Raw genomic sequence first — 15,854 nt, 5'->3', positions numbered from 1 at the left:
AACTTAATTGGAGAGCTGTGGTACTTACTGGTAGAGGGTAGACATATAAACCAATGGAGTACAATTGAGAGTCCAGAAATAAATTCTTAAAAAGAAATTTTTTTTTGGTAGTTGTAGATGGACAGAATGACTTTATTTGTTTATTTTTATGTGGTGCTTAGGATCCAACCCACTGTCTCACACATGCTAGGCAAGCATTGTGCCACTGAGCCCCATTGTGCTCCAGCCCCGGAAATAAATTCTTACATTTATGTCAACTGATTTTTTGTTTTTCCCACTGAGCATATCGGTACAATTTGATGGGAGAAGGAATGGTCTTTTCAACCAATAGTTCTGTGACAACTTGACGTACACATGCAAAAAAGAATAAAGTTGGACTACTACTTCACACAGTGCACAGAAACAACTCAAAATGGATCGTAGATCCATTAGATAGGAGGAGCTAAACTACATAACTCTTAGAAGAAAATAGAGTAGCAAATCTTCATAACCCTGAATTAGATTTCTAAGATGACTGAAAAGCACATGCAAAAAGGAAAGGGTGGAGAAATTGGACTTCATAAAAGTGAAAAACTTTGTCTTTCTGCGGGATACCATTAAGTAATTGAAAATATAGTTCATGAAATAGGAAAAAATACTTGTGTACGTTATATATTTGATAAGGATCTTGTATCCAGAATATAAAGAACTCTTCAAATTTGATGATAAAGAAATAATTAAAACATGAACAAAGAATTAGGATGGACATCTGAAGAAGGTAGATAAATGACCGTATGCACAAATGCTCTGTATCTCTTGTCATTAGGGAAATGCAAATTTAAACAACAGTGAGATACCACTTCATGTAGGATGGCTAAAAATAACAAAAAACAAAACAAAAAATCCAGACAATAATAAGTGTTAGCAAGGATGTAGAGAAATCGGAATCCTCATACATTGGTGATGGGATTATAAAATAGTGCATGTGATTTAGGAAAGTAGTTTATTAGATCCTAAAAAACTTGGGTTGTCATGTGAGCCAGCAATTCCATTTGAATTGAAAATAGTGTTGAAAAACCTTACACATGAGACTTCATAGCAGTATTATTTGTAATAGTCAAAAAGTGGGGGAAAATCCGAGTGTTCATTAATTGATAAATGGGCAAACAAAAGGTAATACATATATCTACAATGGAATGTTATTTGGCAGTATAAAGGAAAGTACCTTGAAACATGCTGGGTGAAAGAACCTAGTCCCTGAAGTTCTTGTATTCTGTTGTAAGGTTCCATTTACATGAAATAGCCAGAGTTGACAAATCATAAAAACAAAGTAGATGGATGATGGCCAGGAGCTTGGGGGAATGGGGAATGACTGTTAATGGGTATGGACTTATATTTTGTGGTGGTGAAAATGTTCTGAAGTGAGTGATAAAATGATTGTACTAAACAAACCAGTAACTTGTTCACTTTATAAAAGGGTAAATTTTGTGGTGTGTAAATTTTCATTCAATGAAGCTGTTACTTTAAAAAGTGGAGGATTATTTTATCTTAAGTACCTTGTTTTAGATTGTGACTGAGTTTTAGGGGAGGAATAAATATCCTTCAAATTCTTATCACAAACTGTGTAATCCTGTACATTCCCTTAAGTCTTAAATACTGATTCTTTGCTGGTTTTTCATATATGAATGTAACACGACTTTGCATTTGTACCTGTTATGAGCATCCCTGCTGAATTCTTTTTTGTATTTAATACCATGTGCTCTAGAATAACAAAGCATATTACCTTTTTTATTTTTGTTTTATTCTAAAATTTAATTTATTTTTATTAATTTTTTTTTGGTGTGTGATACTGGGGATTGAACCCAGGACCTCACTGAACTACATCCCCAGACAATAACAAGTGAATTATAAAACTCACCAGAGTTCTACAGTTCAAATTTATTTTGAGACAGGGTCCTGATTGACCTTGAACTTGCAGTCTATTTGCTATTCTGATATCAGTGTCATAACATAGGTGATAAAGAATAACTTATGAGCAATTTATTTCAGTAAGTTTAATTTATTTTATATTTAAATAGGTTTTATGTATATCCCAAAGGCATTGTAACAGATGACATTTGTATGTCAGCTTTTCTTTTAATATTTACTTCTAATATTCAAGAAAATATATATTTAAAAAAACTACTCATAGTTCAATTTGTAACTTATTTTAGAAAAGTTTTTCTTTGAAAAGTCTAATAATTTCTATTCTTTTCTTTGAAACAGGACCTGGAAATAGTATACTCCTATTTACATGGTATGGAAGCCTTATCAAACTTGAGAGAACATCAACTTAGGTATGTCATTTAATATTAATTTAATAATAATATAATATTAGAATTTTATGTTCATTTATTATCATTAAGAAGTAGGTTTAAAGAAAACTTATGAGAATTCTGCTTCATCTAGCTGCTGTATTTGACTTTATAAGTTTTACGAACTTGAATTAAGTTGTGTTCATATAATATTTTGATGTTCTATCATAGTGATATTCTTCTAGCCCCACCCCAGTTTTTGTCTCCCATCCTTAATAGTAATAAATATGACTTGATGAACATGCTAAAGGGACAATATTTGCCATTCTTGGCAAATAAAAATATGCTACTTAGCACTCAGATTCATTAGAGATCAGAAGGTTTTTAATTATTTAAAGAATTCATTATTTTGGTGTGTTCTAGATCTTTGTTTATGCTTGCAGGCTTCTTGCATTAAGTAGTTTGCCTCTTTCTGTAACACAGTTTATATCATACTTGGAACTATGTGGCTTTTTAATATAAAAATCTTATTACTTGTATTATGCAAGGAAACAGCAGTTTTATTTATGATTAACTAAGCTTTATGATAAAGAATAGAAGTGATTCTGCCTTGGCTGAATAGAAAATAAAGAACTTTGGGAAGATGGATTACATATAAATGCCAACTAGGCATAAGGTCTTATCTCTTCCAGCTTTGGCTAGTTGTGATGCCAGCAATTTTTAATCATGAAAGGAATACTTTTTCTATATATTTCTCCTTTACTCTTTAAACACTAATTAGTTTGTGAGCATGTCCATTTCATATTTGGTTGTTAATTGGAAAAAATATCAAGAGAAATGAATGCTTCTAAAATTAAGTTTTTAATGAAAATCACTTAAAGTAGATTGCAGATTAAATGTTTAAAAACTCAGTGAAAGTTTTATTACAAAGGGCAAAACCAGTGGGATTTTAGAAGATGTCTCAAATTAAAGGAAGAGTATTTTTAAGGTACATTACTTTCATTTGTTATTTTGTGATGACAACTTTCTTAATTAAAAAATTGCAGTAGTAGTTGTTGATTTAAACGAATGCAGTTAATCTTCAAATGCAAATGCAGTGAGTTAATATGGAATACATTCCATTGTTCACATATAAGCACACATGGTTAATATTTAGATATGTTGATTATGTTTTTATATTGTGTGGTATAAAATTATTTAGATAATGGCAATTGTATGCAATAGGTAAAGGATTTTTAATGCTTTTGGAAATTTTCATGTTTATAAAATAGAAATAACAATACAATGCAGTTCCATATATCTATCAGCCAGCTTTGAAATTATCAACTTTCTGCCATTTCAAAGGTAATTTCTGGTTAGAAATAAGAGATTAATTCAAGGGTATACCCTCATCCATTTATACCTTAGAAAGTGTTTTGGAACTTATACAGATTGTTTCTTGGCATGAATTTATAGGGAGGCACCTTTAAGATATTTATCTTGTTCTGCTTCTATTGAAAATTCATGCTTTTTAGAAGAAGATGAGTCGCCAACTGAAGTAGAGGTACAGATAAATCTAATGACTTGGATAAATGTTTTTTGTTTTTATTTTTATTTAAATTTTTTTTTGTAGTTATAGATGGAAAGTATGCCTTTACTCTATTTATTTTTACGTGGTGCTGAGGATCGAACCCAGTGCCGCACATGTACTAGGCAAGTACTCTGCCACTGAGCTACAGCCCTGGCCCTTATTTTTATTTTTATTTTTTTAAAAAAGATTTTAACCTTTATTTTATTTATTTGTTTTTATGAGGTGCTGCGGATTGAACCCTCACCCTTGCTAGGCTAGTGCTCTACCATTGAGTTACAACCTGAGCCCTGATAAATTGTTTCATAATACCAACATTTCTGGAGAAATATGTACATCTCCTTTAGATAAATTATTTTTTAAAAAATTTACTGATTTTCAAAATTAAGTTTTATCTGGGATTAATAGAGAACAATAGTCAAGACTTCCATATAATACAGTTTTCCAATTTTAGAAAATAAAATGCTCTTAATCAAAACTTTCAGTCCTTTATTCAGTGTTAGGCACCATTAATATTGTACGAGGAGGGAAGAGGCTTCCATTTATGTGAAAGCTTTGGCTTTATGCATTGTTATGACCCATCCATGTATCAGCAGAAAAAACGATTCTGAGCAGTTCAAAAAGGTGCTGCTGTCTTGCTGTAAGATTACATACTCTGTGCAACATAAAGGTCTTCAAGAACTGTGTGTTTTTTAACACAGTTCACATTTTCCTTTTTTTATTATTTATCTATCTATCTATCTCGGTTTGTTTGTTTGTTTGTTTATTTAATCAAGGATTGAGCCCAGGGGCACTTAACAACTGTGCCAAATCTCCAAGCTTTTTAATTTTTATTTTGAGACAGGGTCTCACTAGGTTGCTTTTAGCCTCACTATGTTGCTGAGGCAGGCTTTGAACCTGCAGTCCTCCTTCCTCAGTCTCCTAGCTGTGTACCACCATGCCCAGCTTACTTAATACAGTTTTAACGTTTTTTTTAAATGTTTACCCCTTAACTCCATGTAGACTAGGAAGAGCATATTTGCCAAAGAGGAAGAATGCTATCTATATAGGAGCAGAGATAAAACACTTGTAAAAAGCAGAATAATTCATGAGGCCATTTTAGTGTATTTTCTTTTTTTGTGGTGCCGGGCATGGAACCCAGGACCTCATGTGTGCTAGGAAAGCACTCTATTACTCAGTCCTATTTATTGTTGGGGGGAAAAAAGCCTGCTAAAATAAATAAATAAATAAACAAACAAATATTTTTCTTCAGCATTATGGATTAGTGTAATTATTGTTTTGCAGTCACCATTAAATCATTAAGAAATGACCAAATTATAGTTGTTTCTTGTATACTTGTAGGAATTCAGAAAAGATCAGTATGCTTTTTCTAAAATATTTAATAACAAAAGCATTTGGGTACTATTTCATTTATTTAGGACATTGTCACAAGACGTTTTATTGTGACTTTCTGATAGTATTGATTGAGTTTATTCTGAAAACAGTAAAACTGATTGCATGCCTACTCTGTGCTTGATCAAACCTATGCCAAAATGGGACTTATTTTGCTAGTGGGGCAGTCAAGACTAGCATAAATGGATCAGTATTGTTTTATTTGTATGTTAGTGTGTTGGCGATGGTAAGAATGGATGCTGGGCTGCTCTGACTTTGGGATCAAAAGAATCGAAGTCGGGGCATTTGTGGAGAAATTTCTGCAGTGTAGAGGTGCCCTGGATGTTTTTTTTGTGGGAACAACCCTTGTGCAGGGGAAGGTGTGTTTGTGCAGCATTATTCAAGGCACAGTAATTAAGTGCACGGTAGTCACCATCGTAAATAAAGTAGGACTTGCACGCAGGGACAGGGAGTTCAAATCTTTTTTCTAAAGAGTAAAAGGTGAGATGATCTGATGTAATCTGATTTAATTAAAGATGTGAGAAATCTGATTTAATGTTTGGAAAGATCTCTGTGGAAGTTATGTGGAGGATGGGAAACAGGCATGGAAAAGTAGAAGCAGAAGTCTTCACTGGTAGTCTTGGTAAGAGATAATGATGGGATAATGTTGGCGCATTCCAGGTTTTACCAGAGTTGACAGCGTGGTCAGTTCTGGGGGATGGATTTTGGAAACAGGTGTTGATAGAGACATGACGTGAGAAAGACATAGGGGACAAGGATGATGACTTCAAGGTTGTGGCCTAAATATTTGGGTACTAGTTTTGGGAAAGCAGATTTTTGAGAGAAATTCAAGTTCTGTTTCAGACACTTGAACATGAGATAACTATTAAAGAGTCAGTATTCAAGTGGCTACATCAGTATGCTTTTAGATGAATGGATTGGGAATTTGGGTATGAGTCATTGCTTTTGACATCATCAAAATAGATTAAATATCAGATTTAATTTGGGTGGAGATTACTTGGGTATAGAGTAAAATAGGGCCCTGGACATGGTGACATTTAGACATTTCTCAGGTAGAGGAACGGCGTAGGGAGAATCCCAAGGAGACAGAAGATAAGACTAGTAAGTTAAAAGGAAAACTAGGAGACCCAGGACAGGAAGCTTAAAGGAGATGATGCTGTAAGAAGAAAGGAGTCATCTACTGCTGCTGAGAAGTGGAATTAATGTAAGGACAGGTAGGATTTTTAGGTAATAGGAATACTTTAGAGCCTCCTGCTTCTGAATTTCAGAGACCAAATTATGAGGTGTAGTGGGAGAGAGTAAGAAAATGGAGACAGTATACATAGACATCTCAAAAAGGTGATTTTTTTCTTTAATGGGAAAAACAAAATGTAGATAATATCTGGAGGGGGAGTGGAGTCAAGAGAAGAACATGAACCTGCACAACAGGTGATGCTAAGTTGTGTTTGTATGTTATCGAAAGTGATTGGTAGGGAGAAAGGGGAGGGGGAGGGGGAGGGGGAAATAGGGAAAGAAATAGGTGATAATGCAGGAGAAGGAAACAAACTGATAAGAGGAATGAGATCCAGTGTGGATGTGAAGAGGCTGGGCAAGGATAGGACATAAGGCCAAGCTCGCCACTTAGGTGTAAAAACATCTGGCCTTAAACTATCACTTGTCACTCTCATCCTTTCCTATCAAAAATTGTGGTTTGACTTTCTGAAGAAATCTGTATGTTCAATTATGTGCATACAGGTTTTGCTTTTGCCTCCTGAAATTAAGTGAGGTTCAGCTGAAATGTTTTGAGGAAGGAATTGAGGATGAGAACCTCTGAAGCATTGTTCTGGAGCAGTACAGGTCCCAGTGTATAAAGACAGGGAGTTCAAATATTTTTTCTAAAGATTAAAAGATGAGATGATCTGATGTAATCTGATTTAATTTAATTAAAGATGTGAGAAATCTTTGCTGTGGGACCAAAGAAGGAGGCACCTTAGACAGATCCAAGGTTGCACAGAGTGCAATTTATTGGGGCCATACTGATAGAAGTATGGTTCCTGGCTATAGCAAGAATAGTGGATTTCCATAATTTGAATCAGAGGTCCTTTCTTATAAAGTGGTCAGAGCAAAAGTGACTTTATCAAGCCAGAAAGTCCCTGGTTTATTTTAAACCAATCTCGAGTACATTAGGCTAATATCAAGGAACAGTCATTCTCTGATTTGCTTTTCTCTTTGTGTGTTTACTTGTTGTGAAAATTTAATTGGGATTAAGATAATAGAATACTTCTTGAGGATATTGTTCATAATGTAACTTTGAGTATTTAAACATTATTCATATTTTCATAATTTCATATTTTCCCCCGTAGGGATGAATCATTTGAAATAACAAATCCTTAAAGTTCTAAAGCCTCCATTTAGTCATTGGTCATAAAAATACTTAGTTAAAAAAGCCTACTTTTGTTTGGATGAGTTGTGAATGATGTCATCACTTTTTAATTTAATAGATTTTTTTTCTTTTTTCTTTTTAACTTTTGGGTTCCCTCCATACTCTGTTTATCATAGGGAATATTCATTTTTCATATGCCATATGCATATAATCTTTTCCCCCTAAGTAAATATGGTGAAGTTGATATTTTATTAGATGTTTTGTTTTCTACCATATCTTTACAAATTTTATTTTATTTGCTTGTGTTAAGCCAGGTATTAGTAATACTCATTTTGAGGCTCATAAATGATTGTGGCAGGCCATATAAAATAATCTTAACTTTCAACACTATATGGTTTTTAATGACAGATATTGAATTCATGTTTTCATCTCTCTTACAGGTTAATGTGTGAAACTGTGAGATATGAAAGACACGAAGCAAATGAAGTTTTATACTAGTAGGTGTTTCTTTCTTTTTATACAATGTATCATGCGGTGACTAAATTTCCTTACAGAAGAGTATTAGTAACACCCGGCTAAGTCAACATTACCTTATTTTTGTACTAACCTATAGTTTAGAAATGTGAGACATTTCAACTGTTTCCTATTGTGAAATGGAAATTTGCAGTTTGTTTCATGATAAGTTCACATTTGTATCTCTCATGTATGTATTAGATACATTATTGCATATTTTCACATTTTCATCATGATATATGAAATAGTGCACAGTCTTTCCAACAAAACAGATTAAACCCCCCCCCCCCCAACCAGGTGAGATGCAAAGATAGCACAAATGGCATGTCTTAGTTTGTACTGCTTTCAGAAACAGAAAATAAGCTGCCCACAGCTTATATGGGTATAGTTTCTCTTTTAAGTAGTACTGATACCCCTTTCAAGATGTGTAACGTAAAATGACAGTCAATTTTTATAGAATGTGACAAACATACTGAATAAATATTGGCATATTAAGGTTATATGAACTGTGTTTACTAGACATACTGTTGGGCTGATAATGTTTGTGAAAACTGACTATTATTCTGTTGATTTTTCTTCCTGATTATCAAAGCACTTACAATAATCACTCCTTTCCAACCATATTATAGGGAAGATTTATTTCGATAAATAAAACATAGCTTTTGTCCTTGAAGAGTTCATGATCTGTTGGGGGGTAGAAAAAGAACAACAGGAAAACAACAAAAACTACAAACTGAAATATCTCTGCAAATATAGGTATGTGCTAAGGGTTGGAGAAATGCAAGGGGGGTAGGGGAAGTGAGCAGCCTTAGATAAGACGTGGCCTTGTATAGGCCTTGGAGGTGAGCCCCGCAGTTCAGAGACACTTCTGTCATAAGCAGCAGTATAGACGGGCATACAGATGGAAGGAGCCTTGATTGATATTTTGACAGCTGTAGCAAGTTTAGTGCCACTGACCTGTGTAGCCAGGGTGATCAGTCAAGAGAAGAGGCAGACCACAGTTGTATTTACCTGTAAATGTGTTGATTAAAAAATGGTCTCAATTCTTATTGATTCTTTAAGTAACTTTACAAATGAGTTTTTTCCCCCTCTTAAATAACATTTTTTTTTTTTAAAAAAGGAAAATTATAAAACCTTACAATATTAGAGACAATGGTCCCCCAAGTACTTATCATCCAACATTTCTACTCATGGCCAATTATGTTTCATCTTTCTTCAATTTTGGAAGCAAATTTTAGATAAAAATTTATCAAAATAACTCAATTATTTTGATATGTATCTTTAAAAGATACAGACTTAAAAAAGCTAAGTACAATATTATTATCAAATCTTTAAGAATAACTTTTAAGTATCTTGAATATTTTCAAATTTGTTTCATAATTTATTTATACTTTATTTATTTTAATTAAGCCCAAATGGGAGCTGGGGTTGTGGCTCAGTGGTGGGTCTCTCAACTAGCATGTGTGAAGCACTAGGTTCAATCCTCAGCACCACATTAAAATAAATGTACTGTGTTCATCTACAACTAAAAAGACATTAAAAAAAAAAAAAAAGAAAGAAAGATCCAAATGGGATTGTGCTTGTTGGTTATCTTTAAGTCTCTCTCTTTTTTTTTTTTTTGATACACGGGGTTGAACCCAGAAGTGCTTTACCTTGGGGCTCCATTGTCAGTCCTTTTTATTTTTTATTTTGAGACAGGTTCTTGATAAATTACTGAGGGTCTTTACTGAGTTGTTGAGTCTGGCTTCGAATTTGCAATCATCCTTCCTCAGCTTTCTAAGATGCTGGGATTATGGCAGTGCAGCAATGCACCACTGTTCCTGGCCTTAAATCTCTTTAAGTTTGGTGGTTGGTTTTCAGACAACAAAGTAATGTGACCAAATGCCTCCCAACCATATCCGTACCCTCCCAGGTATTACCTATGACTACATGAAATAGATTAGTGGATAGACAGGGGGATCAGTGAGGAGGAATCAAGGTGGTATATGCTTGAACTGAGTGGTTGGGGAATTGAGTGTGGATTTTAGATGTAGGATCTAGGACATTTTTTAAATTGTAAGTTATGAGACTGTGACATCTAGGAGCTGGTCATCAGGCAGTTGCCATTGAGCACTTAAAGCAACATAACACCAAATAAAAAAGAGTAAGAAATAACTGAGAGGTTATTGGTAATGGGAAAACTAGCAAGAGGCAAATGCCTTTAACATGCTTACTCTTGAAGATATTAGGATGTAGATAACTTAAAACCCTTGTTGGTTTTGGGAGCAGTAATGGATACCACTGGAACGGGGGTGTGCAAACATCAAGTGTGGAAGTCTCTGATGAAAGTTATTGACATCATTGAAGTAGTACAGAGGCAAGGATTGTTAACATTATCATTTTTGTCCTTGCCCTCTGAAACTTGGTTTTGGCAGTGTCAATGATGACGAGCTGGTGGCAACTGTTTCCTTTGTTTCACATGTTCTTAAAGTGCTTTGTGTGCACTAAGTACTTACTCTTTATGGATATCTTATGAGGTAGCCATTACCATCACCTGGATTTTACACATGGAGGAACTGAGGCTTTGAGAAGATAAGGAACTTGCCTCAGCTCTCACTACCTCAAGTGGGACCTGGGTTTGAGCCCCTAGATATTGTGATTCTGTGGCCTCAGCTCTTATCCCAGTTACTAGCATTTTCTGTCCTTTTTCATGCCCTGGCACCATAAAAATTATAAATTATATAAATGCTGGGATAAATGCACAATCTCTTCCTATCCTCATCCTCCCTAGGATGGTGGAATCCAGAACCCACCAACAGCTCTGTCTACAATTGACATGATTCCTTAACAGTTTCTATTTATTATTAATTTTAATGAAGCTGGCTTATACTGTCTTTAGATATAATCTGTTTTTTTAAGTCAGTTTTGACAGTGCACATGAACTATGTTGATAGATACTCCTATATAGAATGCATTTGACTCTGTAGCTAGACTTGATTGTAGAGGTTGTTCAGATTTATTTGGTTAGAATTAAGTGATCAAGTGTAATATGAAATGAATTGCATTCTGCTGTCATATATAACAAATTAGAATAAGTAAATAGTTTAATAAAAAAAAAAAAGAATTAGGTGACCATGTTAGTGAGCAGTAAAAAGTCTGGATAGTCAGTGAATTCTGGTTTTGTAAGACCAGAAATTCTCAGAGACCAATCATAGATTCATGTAATCTGTTTCCTAGTATTTGGCCCATCTTGTGATGAAGGGTAATTGAATTATCTACTTCTATGATTCTTGAACAGACTTGCTTCTGCTCTTACCAGTTTGTGTCAGTGTAGTTTTAAAAATTAAAGAACACCCGGGTTTGTGGTGTATATGAATCTGTGATAACTTAACAGTAGTATCCTGCTTTGGGGACCTATTGGTATGACCTCATGAGGAAATGACTTGTTTCTTCTTGTTCTCCCTTGAGCTTAGTTTGAAGCACACCATGTAGCCAGAATATCAAAGAGTTTTAAGTCTTTGGTTTTATGACCAAGAAATGAGTAGTCATTTTCCTTATTATGTTTCAGTGCTTGTGACTTCTAAGTCTATGGTTTTAATGATTTTGCCAGGTAAATATAATACTCTTTTGATCCTCCTCTGTACCTTATTTTTCTCATCTATAAAATGGAAACAATAATAGCTCCTGTGCTGCAGGGTGGGTTGAGGATAAAGTACAATAATACGTACAAGCTACTTAGAGCAGTGTATACATAGTGCCTTAAAATGTCAGCTACTGACTTCATGGTCGTCATCATCATTGTGATAGTTTACAGTTTGATCCTCCAGTTTTTTAGCTGCTTTAAACTTTAGTTAAGAGAATTGCAACAGTGAGGCACTAACCTCTGTGGATGTTATTGTAATAACACCATGACAGCACAATGATAAAAATGCCACTACAAACTGTATCAAGATTTGAGGGGGAGTTATAGCTTTGATAAAATTGCATTTTTCAAGATTTAGAATTGCTCTTTTAGAATTGGATTGTATTTGTTTGCCTTAGAAAGTTAGATTGGAATTAGTTGCACTTCATACAATGGAAGACTGTTAGGTATTTTTTGCCTTCATTTCATTTATTATCTAATATAGGTTAGATATTTTACTGTCTTGGGAAGACTAAAATGGATAACATAAATTCTTAACCTGAGGGACCTTAATTTAGAAGTGTCTTTAAGAATTTAATCTGAAGTTAGGTACACATATATTTAAAAAATCTGGATAAAAAATAGTAAAAATTACAACCTACTATCAAATAAGCAGACAAGTTGAATATTCTTAGAACCTGGCACTATCTCATAGTACAGCCCAAGACTGAGTTCAGAAAGGTGTCTGTCTCTTCTCCTTTAGTCTTTCCTTAATGGCCAGCTGTCTGCACTGTTTCATACTATGAATATGTGTAACTCTGCCCCAGTGTCTGTTTTCCACATATGTATCTGACTGAATGTTTTGATTTCCAAAAGACTTTTCATAGAACTTTGTTAAGGGGTTTATTCCTCTTTATTCCAGGAGAGGAAATTGTTCCTCCATAAAAGAGCTGCATTGAGGCCTCTTCATTCTTTTAAAGCGTTTTCACTTAGATCTGTAACGGTGCAGTTTTGAGGTTGGGGCCTCAGCTGAGTTATCATTGCTTTTAGCAGTCTTTTCACCTGTTGACTTGGTTTTCTGTTTCTAAGGCAGCTCCCAGCTTCCCTCAAGGCTGCTAACATGTTACTGTTCCCTTCATGCTCTTCCTCAGATGCCCCAGTTTATCTGCATTTGCCTCTTGTCTCACTCATGCGCGGAGGAGAAGAGATGTGTAAAGTAGCTGTGCCTCTTCTCACTGTGTTTCCATCCTCTTCCTCTTGTCCCTTTCCCTGCAGACTGTAAGTGGACCACAGTGTCTTCCACCATTGGCAAGTGTTCCTTTGACTCCCTTGTTCATCCCCACCGATTGTGCTATTCTATTCTTGTTCTTTGGGACATGGCCAAGGTTTTAATTTATGTTATAGTCTTGTTTTTGAATTGTTACAAAAGTCCTTAATCTACTACGTTGTTTGACTTTGTGTCCTTTCTTTTCTTATCCAGAAGGATGAAATGCTGTTTTGACATATCTTTGCTGTCCATGTTTTCATCATTTTAGTGTGTTTCTATGTGTGTATGAAGAAAATAGTGAAACCAAGATTTTAATTTATTTGAAAAGATAATCTTTAAAGAATTAGCCTTTGCAGAGAATCGTAGGACCAGGGTATTAATCATCAAATCTGGCATGTTACAATATACATGATTACTCTATGTCAGTGTGAAAATTCAAGCATACCCACATAAACACACTTTGAGAATTGTTTTATATATGTATGGTGCTACCTCAAGGCTTCCTGACAATTGATGATATTATATTTACTATTAGTTTTTATCTGAAAGTGTTTTATTTTTGTGGTGAACCAAAGGATAGTTTAAATAAAATCATAAAAAAATGTGATCAGTTTGTAAATTCTAAGAGGGTAGGGGACTATGTTTGTATCCCAAGTTTACATTTGCCATGCCTGTCACAAACATTTGCATTTAATCTGTTTTTTGCTGTTAATTTTTTGAATTTTTTATTTCAAAAGAAGGTGCTCCTGTGATTGTAGACAAAGACCTTTGCTGTGGTCTGCCTTCCTAATAAAATGGCTGGTTACATGTCATTAGGTTTTAGATTCTTTATCAGTTTTCTGTAAAACTACCTAGTGGATAAAAACCTCTGTTAAATTAGTTTATAGTAGATACATGTGTCTTACTTTATATGCTTTCTGATAAACGTGGGCTAGTGGTGCTACAAACTGTTTTGCAGAGATACCTGTTTTCAGTGGAGTTAGGTGGATTGGCTTTGATTTTGATTCTCTGGGTGTGTTAAAAGTTATCTTTAACATTTCAAAGAGCTGGATTACCCCATGTGTGGAAAGAATGGATTTCTTGTGAGGATGAAATTTTAGTGCCTAAGTCTCAAAGACTAATTTGTAAATTAATTTCACCACTTCATTAGTAGTTTCAAAAAAAGTCAACTTTTCAGATTTGATTGCTCCTTAAAATTTGATGTTTTCCTTGAGCTCTTGGATATATCCCTTCACCCTCAGTATAGATGAATCATTGGTTTGCTGTAATGTAATAAATATGTAATTTGTATTGACTATTTTTTTGTTGTTGTTGGTAAAGAAAACCTGATTGAATAACTTTAGCTCCTGGGGTAACACTCCATTCCATTTTTAAATGAATTCTGTGAAATTTAAGAATGAGGTCATGAGTTCTTCAGTAGTTTATATTGTTCATTCTGCTGGTTAAATTAGTTGTCACCATTTAAAATTAAGTGCATTGTCAGCTGTGTCCCCTGTGTTTTCAATAGAAAGCTGAAATGTCCTTACTATTTTAATCAATCTTCAGAGTTCTTACATATTACTGATTTACCCTGTTTGTTGGTTTCGGGTCCCTGTAATTGACTTGCTACTGATTGCAGAATAAGGATTTTTCTGAAAAACTTAAATGTTAAAATGGCACTTCTTTTTCATCCATTTTTCATTTTAAGTGTGAAGTACATTTCCATACAATTTAGTGCTTTTAAGATGTAGAACAAAATTGTCCTCTACTTGAAAAATGTTGTTTTCATGTTTTGGGCATTTTTATATGATTTATATATATGTAAACTTTATGAATGGTATTATAATAAATATTGCTTTTCTGAAGTTAAAAAATGTGAATAAATGCCAAAGCTTCTAACTCTTGGTCAATTCTTTCTGACCGTAGTAAAAATGTGTGTAACATTTTCTGTTCACTGGTCACTGGTGCTTTGATTTCCCTACTGTTTCTCTCTACTTAGTTACTGGAACCTTTCTTAATCTTCAGTGTTTGTGTGTGTGTGTGTGTGTGTGTGTAACTCAAAACTTGGGGACAGTAGCTCTACAGTGATAACTTTGCCTGCCTTTCTCCCAGATGCCAGTGTCTTGGTAGTTTTGAAGTGGCCCACAGTGGAGTGGTATTCTGGACAGAAGAGCTCCAGCTTTCTGTCTAAAGCAGCCCCTCAGATGGTGTGTGGTTTCACTTGTTCCTATCTCTGTGGTGCCGAGTCGCCCACCAGCTCTTCCTGCATGGTCTTCCCAGCCACTGTTTCTGGACTTGTCACCAGTGTCCATGTGACATATTCCTCTTCACAGAGTGATTGTGGTCTTTTTGCTCATCTGTGTTTTAATCCCTTGTTCATATTACCTACATGAAGCACTCAGAGGTGCTTTTTCATTCTTCAGCCCCTTCTGGTTGTGCCAAGAATATGTTATACTTACCCTGCTTAGGTGGGAGGGTCCCCCTCTTGCTAAAGTGGGAGGAATTCTCTCTTGCAGCCCCAGCACCCTTCTCAGTCCTCACATTGTCAGGATCATCTTGAAAAATTATTAACTTCTGGTCCCGAATTGCTTGGATTTTGCAGTACATTTATTTCAGCTTGCCCCTCCCTCCCTTCCTCCTTCCTTCTTTCGATTGAACCCAGAGGTACTTAACCACTGAGTCACATCCTCAGCCCTTTTTTATATTGTATTTAGAGACAGGGTCTCGCTGAATTACTTAGGGCCTCACTAAATTTCTAATGCTGGCTTTGAACTTGCGACCCACCTGCTTCAGCCTCTGGGGCCACTGGGATTACAGGCATGCACCTCTGCACCCAGCATTCAGTTTTTATTTGTCATTTCTCCCTCCAACCCAGAGACTTAGATGAAGGTGTTGGTGGC

The 15,854-nt window shown here is 35.0% G+C and overlaps 1 protein-coding gene across 5 annotated transcripts in view; it reads left to right on the top strand.

Moving 5' to 3' along the window:
* The window catches only part of RAPGEF2 (Rap guanine nucleotide exchange factor 2), a 253,310-nt gene that overhangs the window by 87,757 nt on the left and 149,699 nt on the right, over positions 1–15,854 (top strand). For all 5 annotated transcript variants that reach the window (XR_014023390.1, XM_081304948.1, XM_081304949.1 and 2 more), the window contains exons 2-3: positions 2,245–2,315; positions 8,035–8,091. Coding sequence is in view for 4 of the 5 variants with exons in the window: in XM_081304948.1 (XP_081161074.1) it covers positions 2,245–2,315; positions 8,035–8,091 (128 nt within the window). In the remaining variant the exon portion in view is untranslated. The remainder of the gene's footprint in view (positions 1–2,244; positions 2,316–8,034; positions 8,092–15,854) is intronic.

This window comes from Spermophilus citellus, assembly GCF_964194105.1.
Source record: "Spermophilus citellus genome assembly, chromosome: 8".
NCBI lineage: Eukaryota > Metazoa > Chordata > Mammalia > Rodentia > Sciuridae > Spermophilus > Spermophilus citellus.
Note: the sequence above shows the minus strand (reverse complement) of the source record. Positions and strands in the feature narration are given on the sequence as shown.